Source organism: Cynocephalus volans, chromosome 17 (genome assembly GCF_027409185.1).
Source record: "Cynocephalus volans isolate mCynVol1 chromosome 17, mCynVol1.pri, whole genome shotgun sequence".
NCBI classification, from domain to species: domain Eukaryota; kingdom Metazoa; phylum Chordata; class Mammalia; order Dermoptera; family Cynocephalidae; genus Cynocephalus; species Cynocephalus volans.
This window is the reverse complement of record NC_084476.1, coordinates 8,078,803-8,088,997: the sequence shown is the minus strand read 5'-3', so window position 1 is coordinate 8,088,997 and position 10,195 is coordinate 8,078,803. Positions and strand designations below refer to the sequence as shown.

The 10,195-nt window shown below is 48.7% G+C and overlaps 1 protein-coding gene across 1 annotated transcript; it reads right to left on the bottom strand.

Moving 5' to 3' along the window:
• Positions 1-811: 811 nt before the first annotated feature.
• Positions 812-8,369, bottom strand: TOR1A (torsin family 1 member A). The gene is made up of 5 exons (XM_063082239.1): positions 8,155-8,369; positions 7,231-7,496; positions 5,026-5,201; positions 4,801-4,928; positions 812-1,417 (listed from the first exon to the last, which is right to left on the bottom strand). The coding sequence occupies exons 1-5, from the start codon at positions 8,333-8,335 to the stop codon at positions 1,167-1,169; spliced, it is 1,002 nt and encodes a 333-aa protein (XP_062938309.1). The 5' UTR covers positions 8,336-8,369; the 3' UTR covers positions 812-1,166.
• Between the last annotated feature and the right edge of the window lie 1,826 nt (positions 8,370-10,195).

Sequence of the window (10,195 nt, the reverse complement as noted above, 5' to 3'; positions counted from 1 at the left end):
AATTACATGAAATTTTATTGTAAAATGGTAGCTTTTTGTATTTATAAATAAAAACAGTGTTCTCAGCCTGCTCAGAAGGGGCAGCTAAGCTTTTCTAGAAGGTTTTGGGAGTTCTGATTTAACATAACAAAAACCAGGGAGAAAAGAAGTTTGTTTTTGTTTTTAAAAGACAACTGGTAAGGGGATCTTAACCCTTGACTTGGTGTTGTCAGCACCACGCTCTCCCAAGTGAGCTAATCGGCCATCCCTATATAGGGATCTGAACCTGTGGCCTTGGTGTTATGAGCACCACACTCTCCCAAGTGAGCAATGGGCTGGCCCTTGAAGTTTTTTTTTAAATGTGGGAAATTCACCACTCAACAATTCAGAATCCAGTACAGAGAGCGCATGGCTCATTCGCGAATGGGAAGTAGAGAGGGGCCTCCCCTGCAAAGTGGATGACTGGCCAGTGACATGCTGGAAACACTTTTCTTTCAGGACTCTGGTTCTGACAAATGCCACAGTGTTACTACGACCACTCCCATGGTTCACACTGTTATAAAGATGCAAACCTTCGGAAAGCCCTTTTCAGGCTTATCTGCTTCCTGAGCACTCCACTTACATACTTCTGTTATCCAAATACGTCATTGCCCCTGGCGGCGTGGCTCTGGTCCTCCTGAGACAGATCTGGCTACTGCTCTAGCCTCTGCCCCTAGTGATGCCACCTAGAGAATAAATGCCAAGGATTGTGCTTGGGCTTTTCTGCAGTAAAGACATATCACAGCATATATCATAATGATGGGAACTTAAAAAAACACACAAAGCCAACAGCTTAGAATCTGAGAGGTTTCTCATAATGTTAAAAACCATTTTAAATAAAGTCACATTTTTAGTAAAACTTATGCATCCTTCCTTGAAACAGAAACACTTGAAATTAAAACATAATTTTAAAAAATTCATGAGCCCTGGCATGAGTGGGCTGGGAGCTAGCTACTTCCTCCTCTGAAGGCTGGGGAGGCTGCATGGCTGTGTCCGTGGTCCCGATGCCCAGGAGGATTCCTGTCACATCAAACAGGAAACATTCATTATTTTACTCCTCTTCTGGGGAAAGAAGCTGGGGGCGGAGGCCTGGAAAAGGACTGAGTGTTGAGTTTCTTCACCAACTCAAAGCAATGACTCTTGGGCTATCAATCATCGTAGTAATAATCCAACTTAGTGAACACAGTTTTGCAGCCTTTATCAGAGAAAACTCTCTCCTCTTTGGGGAAAAACGTCATCTCCTCAGCCACTCTGCTCACAATGTCCTCATCGACCTCATAGCCCCGGGACTGCATTTCCACACGGATGCACATTTTCAGGTGTTTGTACTCCAGGGGGAGGAAGGGAACAAAATAATCAATGAGATTCCGGTCAATTAAGCTGCTGTGCCAGAAGCCACCTGCAAAAAAGAAAACAGGTGCTGTTTACTGCACCCATCCACCCAACCAACACACACCACCTGGGTGTCGACTCGGTCCAGGCCCGCGCCGGGTGCTGGAGGTGGAGCCGTGCACCCTGCCCTAGGGGAGCTCCTGAGCCAGCGAGGGAGGCAGATGATAACCACTGAGCTCACTGATAAACGTCTGTAAGTTGTGATACTTCTATGATGGCAAAGAGCAGAGGACATGACAGTGGAAAGCGACACCTTCTTCACACGATGGTTAGGGGAGGCCTCTCAAGGTGTGACTTAGGGGTAGAGTTGGGAGAGAGTGTGCCTGGGGCTGGGGGGAACGGGCAGAGAAGCACAGTGGGAAGGAAGCGGATTCACAGGGGCAGAGTTTCAGAGAAAGCCAAGGGTGAGGGCAGGTCTCAAGGGACGGCTCTCCCAGCCACTCCCTTCCTTGCGGGAATGTTCCACTCACTAGAGTTTCAGCAGCTGGGAAGAACCACAGGACAGAAACCTACTGCTGCTACCAGTGCGTCTAAGCCATACGGAGCAGCCCGTGGGACCCCAAACTAGAATCCTCGAGGGCACTCGCGTGGGAAGGCAATGGGATGACATGCCATAAGGGCATCGCCTTGGCCATGTGTTCTTACCCCCTGATGAGGACTGGCTCTGCACCTGCCCAACCCACCCCTCCCAGGTTCCTGGAACTCTTGACCCAGGACACGTTCCCTCCTCTGAGATGACACAGCATCCGCTGGATCACCCATGAGCCCACAAGTTGTCTTCAGGTGAATGTTTCCTGCCTGCTTTGCCATTTAATTCCTGTGACTTGGCTTCCTAACACAAGCTGCTTAAATAATGGGGTTTATACTTTTCATTCCCACACAAGCTCACTGGGACAGCTCATTCTTGAAGGCCTGGTCTGTGCCAGGCATGCCCTGGGCACTTGGGATACAGCAGAGCCAGACAGACACAGATGCAGCCCTTGTGGGTTTACTGTTTTGGGTGAGGAGACACTCAACAAGCCAGTGAATTAGCAGCATGGGGTAGTGCTGGCGGCGTGAATGCTGCCCAGCAGAACAGGTGGGGAGAGCAGAGGCTAAGCAGTAAGCGTGCTCAGGCACGGCCCGGCTGGGCAGGTGACCTCTGAGCAGAGCCTGAAGGACAAGGACCCAACCACATAAGACCCGAGAAGCGTGCCAGCAGAACAAGTGCTCTCAGATGTTCTTGTGGCTTTAAAAACCTCTTGTGCTGACTCCCAGACTTATACCCTCAGCCTCCCTGCAGCTCCACCGGAACAGCCAATCCTCTGCTCACACCCTTGTGTGGGGGCCCCAAATGCTCCCTGAATGGGCCCTTCCCCACAGCCCTGCCCACCTGTCCCCCCTGTAAATGGCAGGGCCACTCCAAATGCTCAAGCCCCTCATTCCTACATATGGCACTGCAGAAAATCTTACGGTTTCTACCTTCAGAATACATCCAGAATCCAACCACGCCTCACCACCCCACAGCCACCACACTGGTCTCCCTGCCCCTTCCCCCCCTTAGGCTATTCAGCAGCAGCCAGGTAAGTCAAACCAAGTCAGCTCATGTCACCGCCTGCTTAAAACCCACAAGGGGCTCTGTCTTTTACATGCAATAAAGCACAAGGCCTCAGTGTGGCCCACCAGGCCTTCCATGATCTGCTCCCCAGCCCCAAATCTCACCCCGTTTCTCTCATGTGTTCATCCCAGACCAGCCCCAGTGACCCCAAGTCCACGCCCACCTCAGGGCCCTTGTACGTGCTTTTCCCTCTGATGGAATGCTTTTCCCTCAGACATCCACGTGGCTCACTCCCTGGGTTCAGCTCAAATGCCACTCTCACAGGGAGCCTTCCCTGACCACTCTCCTTAAGAGTACAGCCTAACCTTGTCACCCCCAAACCCTTTCTTGGTTTGTCCATTGGGGGCAACAAAGATAAAAATGTGTGTGTGTGTGTGTGCGCATGTGCGTGTATCTCCCCCCATCTGATATGTGTGTGTGTGTGCGCGCGTGTGCGTGTATCTCCCCCCATCTGATGTGTGTGTGTGCGCGCGTGTATCTCCCCCATCTGATATGTGTGTGTGCGTGCGCACGTGCGTGTATCTCCCCCCATCTGATGTGTGTGTGTGTGTGCGCGTGCGTGTATCTCCCCCCATCTGATACCTGTTTTTTATTTATTATTATGAAGATGTAACTCCATGAAGGCAAGAATTTCTGTTTTGTTCACTGCTGTGTCCCAGTTCCTGGACCAGTGCCTGACACCTAGTAGGTAATAAATATTTGTTAAACAAATGTTCCACCACCTGCCTGAGGCCCAGTCAGTAAGCAGACAAGCCAGGTCTGTGGGACCCCAAGCTTGCGCCCTGGAATTCCTCTGTGACCTCCACAGTGTGGGTTCCAGGCAGCTGGCCTCATCTGCCGCAGCATTTCTCTGTTGCATATGTTCATGTTTTTTGGCATGCTGAGAGACCGTTCAACATATTACAAAATACTTGCCTTTCCTCAGTAATATTCCATTTGCACAGATTTAAAAAAAACCGAAAAACCCCTACTGTTCACATAACATGAATTTCTTGGCAAGACTGTTTTGAATGAGATCTTTTGTTCCGTCACCTCAAGAACATGAGCAAAGACTGGAACATCCAACCTGTGTGAGCTACGGGTGTCAGCCAGTGAGTCAGCCCCCACCAAGATGGCTTTCCCCTTCCCAGGGTTCAGGATCCAAGGCCTGCGTGACAGTCCCAGGAGGGGCAGTGAGCTAAAAGTTAAAACCTCAGGTTCAGGAATCAGAAATACCAAACAGACTGCATGGCCCTGGGAACGCTGCTACATCTCTCTGAGCCTCCGTTTCCTCATCTGTAAGATAGGGATGATAACAGTTTCTAACCTACAAGGTCATGGTAACAATTAAATGAAATATGCAGGGGCAGTGTTTCACAAAGTGCCCGGTACAGAGTAAGGGCCCAAACACGGTTTGCCTCTTATTCTCAGGTACAGAACGTCAGAGTTGCAGGGCAACGCAGAGAAAGGAAGGGACCTGACAGGTCACCTCCTCCCCTGAGCTGCTCACAGCAATCTGCCTTGTTCAACCACCTGTTTTTCTTCTACAGGAAAATCATACAGCCGAAGAAAACGGGGAACTAATTTTCAAGATCTCAATCAATAATTTCCCTTTAAAACAGCGCTTCTCAAACTTTAGTGTTCGTGAAAGTCACCTGGAGTTTAACACAGATTCCCCTCAGGAATTGTGCCTCAGAAAGGGACTGAGGATCTGCATTTCTACCCAGCTCCCAGGTGATGGTGACGGTGACGCTATAACACTTAGGGAGCAGGATTATGACCAAGATGGGGCTAGCTGTGGATGGCCTACTTACTGTTCTTGTTATTGAAGACTGACACGGACAAGGCGTGCTCCATGTCTTTGAGCTTGATTTCTTCCCTCTGCCTTCCATTCCTCCAGAAATCTAAAGCCACGTCTGTGATCCGTTCTGCTCCAGCATTGCTGCAAAACAATTCCAGTGAGTAAGGTCTGGGTTTTCTCTCGGAGCTCACCGGCTTGGGCTCAGAGCTCTTCAGTTGTGTCCCAGTCCTGCCCATACCTGAGAAATATGAAGATGGCTTTCTGGTACGAGACCCCGTCCACCAGGTCATAGTAGTCGAGGAAAGGTTTGATGGCATCTATAAGGCCAGCATGCATCTTATCCATTTCGTCAAATATGAAGATGGACCTCGCACAGGCACTCACGTTGCCCCGAATCCACATCTGTAACTGATCCTGAATTACCAGGGGAAAATGTCAAGACAAAGATCTCAGCAAGCACAACTGAAACAACTTTTACTGCTAAGAAAAGGATTGCTCTTACCAAGTGCTATGTGCTCAGCACTGTGCTGAGAACCTTCCACACATGCTCTTTTGCTTCTCATAACAACCCCCTGTAGTGGGCATTATCATACCCACTTTCCAGACGAGGAAACTGAGGCAGAAAGAGCTTAATCAACTCGCTCAAGATTATAAAATTTGTATGTGGCACAGCTGGGATCTGAACCCGGCCCTGATTGATTCCAAAGCCCCACACTTGAATTATAATTCCTGTGCTGTGAGATGCCACATCACTGCTGTTAGCGAGTTGCTGGTCTTTGTCATCACAATGGCGATGTTAATACATATGCTGTGTACACCAATCTTCTTGGAAGAAGGCAGAGACCAAGTGACCTACTCTCTCATTCAATCCACAGAATAGCCTGGAGTAGCAGCCCTGACTTTCAGGTGGGAGGAGGAGTGGAAGCAGGCTCCCTGACGCAGGGCACTGGGCCCACGAGTTCACCTGCTTTGAGGTGAGTGTGATGAGTGACACTCCTGAGTTTCTCACACAACGCCTGGAGGCTTCTGAAATAAATTTGCCTAACCAGAAGTAGTTCATAAAAACATATTTAAGTACTTTTTATAATACTAAGCAATCAAGATAAAGAGTAAAGACCCTTTGAAGCCTTTTAATCAGAAAATTGAACTATGGTTCATACGTGATCTATAGATATTTTTCTCTCACAGAGGTGGGGAAATTAGCTATTGGTTTTCTAAGGAAGACTCTGGAAGTTACAGTGTAGGTCTCAACTTATCATTTTGGATTTTACTTGGCTACTATGCCCACAGTTACAGTGTTCCATCTTTGTACTAATCTGAGCAGTAATTCTGCTCTCTAGGTATGAACTAGCCTCAATTTACAGAGGAGGATCCTTACAAGAGCTGAAGTGGCTTGCCTGAGGACACAAGGCGAGTGACTGTTTAAACAAGGACTTACTCAGATCTGTGAGGTTCCAACAGCCAAGGTTTTCCACTCTGTTACCGTGACTTATATGAAATAACTGAGAACACGTATTAAGTGTTCACTATGGGCAAGACACTACTCTAAGCACTACTCACAGGACGTTTTACTGTGACCTCCCCAGTCCCATCAAGGTGGTTACAGATAAAGATACTGAGGCACAGAGAGGTTAAGTAACTTGCTCAAATCCACAGTTATTAAGTTAATAGAGTGTAAATCCTAACTAGGATAACTGACTCATCCTGATTTTCTTAAAACTGTCCCGATTTTAGCACTGAAAGTCCAGCATCCTGGGAACCCCTGGACAGTTGGTGACCTTGATGCTCACCCAGGAGGAAGGAAAATGTGTTCACATGGGTGAGGGATAAATATCTCACTGTTTTGCCCACCTTGTAGGTCTGTTACGCAGATCCTAAAAGGCAATAGTTAACATGTATTTGAACACTCACGTGCCAGGCATCGTTACACACTTGACAGACAGAGCTCGTTGAATTCTCACAAGCACTGTTTTGTAATGAAGAACCTGAGTCTCAGAGAGGTCAGGTGAGTTTCCCAAGACTACACAGCTAGTAGGTGGGAGAGTTAGGACTCAAATCCAGGTGTGTTTGCCACCAAAGCCCAGGCTGTTAATTGTTGCAAACTGCTTTTACAGTTTAAGTTAAACCTAGGCCTCTCTACCAATGTTTCCTCTTTCACAAAATGAGTGAGATTTCTTCATCTTTAAGTTGAATTTTATTATGTCTATCTCTACAACTCTATTACCTCACTGAGTGTCACTAGGCCTGTTTTCAGAAAGCTTCACAAAGCTTTGATGCTTCGTGCATCTCAAGCCCTCTGTAACTGCCACACCTGTCAAAGGGGGACTGACATACGGAGCCATTTTCAGACTCATTCATTTCAGCAAGGAATTCCCAAATGCCATCCCATGACAAACCCCAAACCCAGCGTCATCCAGGAAGGATTCCAAACTTCTGTCCTTGCCTTATACAGAGTGATGTTCGAGGCATGTGGAAAATGCAGCGTGGCCACAAACAAGTGGACATAGTCACTGTTCAGACCACCCTCATAAATATTCTCCGCGATGATCTTGCTGACAAAATTTTTGCCAGTGCCCGTCCACCCGTGTAGGGAGAGGGTGAGAGGTTTCTTGGGCTTCGGGTTGCTTATGAAACCAGACACAGCATTTAAGATGACTTTCTTTGCAAGATGCTGTCCAAAGAGCTTGGTGTCCAGATCCTTCTGCAGCGCTGGGAAAGACAAAGCCAGTCAGGAGAGGGGCAGAAAGAGCTGGCGAAATTTAGCTACGCGTGCAGGCTCATGCGAAAGCCGGCAAAGCCAGCTAAGCCCTCTTCAAGCACCTTGTGAAAGGCCGAGGTGCCCAGGGCTCTCAGCACCTGGCCCAGAGGGCAACGGTGGTCCAGGAAGCCCTCTGCCAGCTGCTCCTGCCTGTTCTAAAGCCCTGGCCCGGCTCCTTCCTGAAACGGCCCTTGGCTCCAGTATTGCTGCCCCCACTTTGCACCCCTAACCCCTCTCTGCTCCTCCCACCCCGAGGCAGGGCAGGGAAGGGGCGCAGTTGGGCCAGCCTTGGTCTGCCCCGCGAGTCTCCCCAACATCCTTCCTGTTTCCAGCTGGGAAGGAGGCAGAACTCTCTCCGGAGGACGTTTACAACCGGTCTACACCTCCAGCTTCTGAGTGGAGCCTGCAGCTCGTCCCAGGTCTCCGGCCAAAGTCCGGCCCGTGTGTGGTCGTGGCCGGGGCGCCAGGCCCCATCTGCAGCCCGGGCCGCTCGGCTTCCTGGGTCGGGCCCCGGCCGGTCTCAGCTCTGCTCAGGCCCGGCCCCCCTGGGACCTGACCCCCCACCCCAGCCCAGCCCAGCTCCAGCGCCGGTCCCCAGACCCCTCCTACCCTCTCGGCTGAGGCTCCGCTTCTGGCCGCAGCACTCGGCAAAGAGGCAATAGAGACGCGGGTAGGAGATGTAGCTGGTGAGGACGCCGGCCAGGGCCAGTCCCAGGCTGATGGGCTCCAGCGCCCGCACCACCAACGGCGCCAGCAGCAGCAGGCCCACCGTAGCCCGGCCCGGCTTCATGCCCCGACCCGCGCCGCCCGGCAAGTTCTCGCGCTGGACGGGGACCCGCGCTACCGCCAGGCCCGCGCTTCCGGTTCCTCCCCGTCGTGGGCGCCATCTTTGTCGGGGGCAGCCTCCTCCCGGGGTCGGCGGCCGCCATCTTTACTAGGGGCAGAGCCTTTGCTTGCTTGGTTCTGCGAAGCTGCTGTTGGCAACGCTTTTTGTTTTGTTTTTTTAGATAATAAATTTTATTATTTAGAACAGTTTAGATTTACAGAAAAATCTAGAAGCTACTACGGAGAGTTCCCATATACCATTCCCTGCACATAATTTCCCCTATTCTTAAAATCTCACATTAGTATGCTACATTTGTTTCAATTGAGTCATTAATTGCCATATTATTATTAACTAAAGCCCATAGTATTAAGATTTCCTTCCTTTTTTTAAAAAAAAGATGACCGGTATGGGGATCTTAACCCTTGACTTGGTGTTGTCAGCACCACGCTCTCCCAAGTGAGCCACCGGCGGGCCCAAGATTTCCTTCCTTTTACTTAATGTATTTTTCTGCTCCAGGATTCCATCCAGGAGACCACATATCGTTTAATTGTGTGTCTCCTTAGCCGACTCCTGTGACACTTTCTCAGACTTTCCTTATTTTTGATGACCTTGGTAGTTTTGAGGAGTACTGATCAAATCTTTGAAGGATGACCCTCTATTGGAATTTGTCTGCTTTCCTCATGACTAGACTAGGGTTATGGGTTTTTGGAAGGAAGATTACAGAAGTAAAGTGCTAAGATCTGGGTGGTAGGTGTGCTCTTTGCTACTGAGTTGTCATTTCTTTCAGGCCATCTCATCTGACAAAGAAATGTCTGTGTATATACTGATCAGTGTATGTACAGATATCTATAAATATTTCTGTATGTAACAATCTGTACCTATATTAGGGTCAACATGAGTTCATACTGTCATCTCCAACTCCAGTCCATTAAATGGATCATTTGAACCTCCTCCCCTTGCTTATCTGTAAATTCCAAATAGTGAGAAATCTGGCTCCCACCATCTGGCAGCCATTTGTAAGATGGGCAGAAGGCTACCCTTTCTCCAGCGAAGGAAACTCTGGCAAGCAGTAACTGAGCATCAACCACTATTTCCCCATCCACCCCATAAATATTTGTTGTGTTACTATGTGCCAGGGGATGTGCTAGACCCTCAGTATTCATCTTGGTTACCATCGTACTGCATCATGGGCACCTGATAAATGCCTAAATATTCTGGAAACATTTTTTAAGGTTCAACTTTTTCATACTGTATTTAAAAAAAGTTTTGAGCACCGATTATAAGCCAAGCACTACATATGACCTCTAATCCTTACAATACTGGAGGTAGGGATCATTCATTCATTTGAGCATTGTCTATGTCAGGTTGTGGGCTCTGCCCTGGGGATTCAAACAAAAAAAGCAGCACAAATGGTTCCTGCCTCCCTGACCTTGCATTCTAGTGGAGGAAAAATCTTTTTCATTTTAGATGAGAAAACTGAGGCTCAGAGGGAAAGGGATTTGTCTAAGGACACAATTTGTAAGCTGTGAGCAGAGATCAGATCTGACTCCAGAGCCAAACCTCTGTAACCACAATACCTGCTCTAAGTCAGCCCAGAAGTCAACTGACCTGCTCTGTCCTTAGCCTGACCCATGTACATGCCTCACAAAAAATGACAGCACAGGTGGGAAGGTACCTGACAGCTAGAAGGTTGGAGCATGTCTATATCTTTTGAACTAAATGAGAAAATCTATCTCAGTAATTCAGTTTTACATTTGAGCTACCCAACCCTTGGACTCTGAAAACATTAAGTGATGTTGGTGTAAGGAAACACAATACACACAA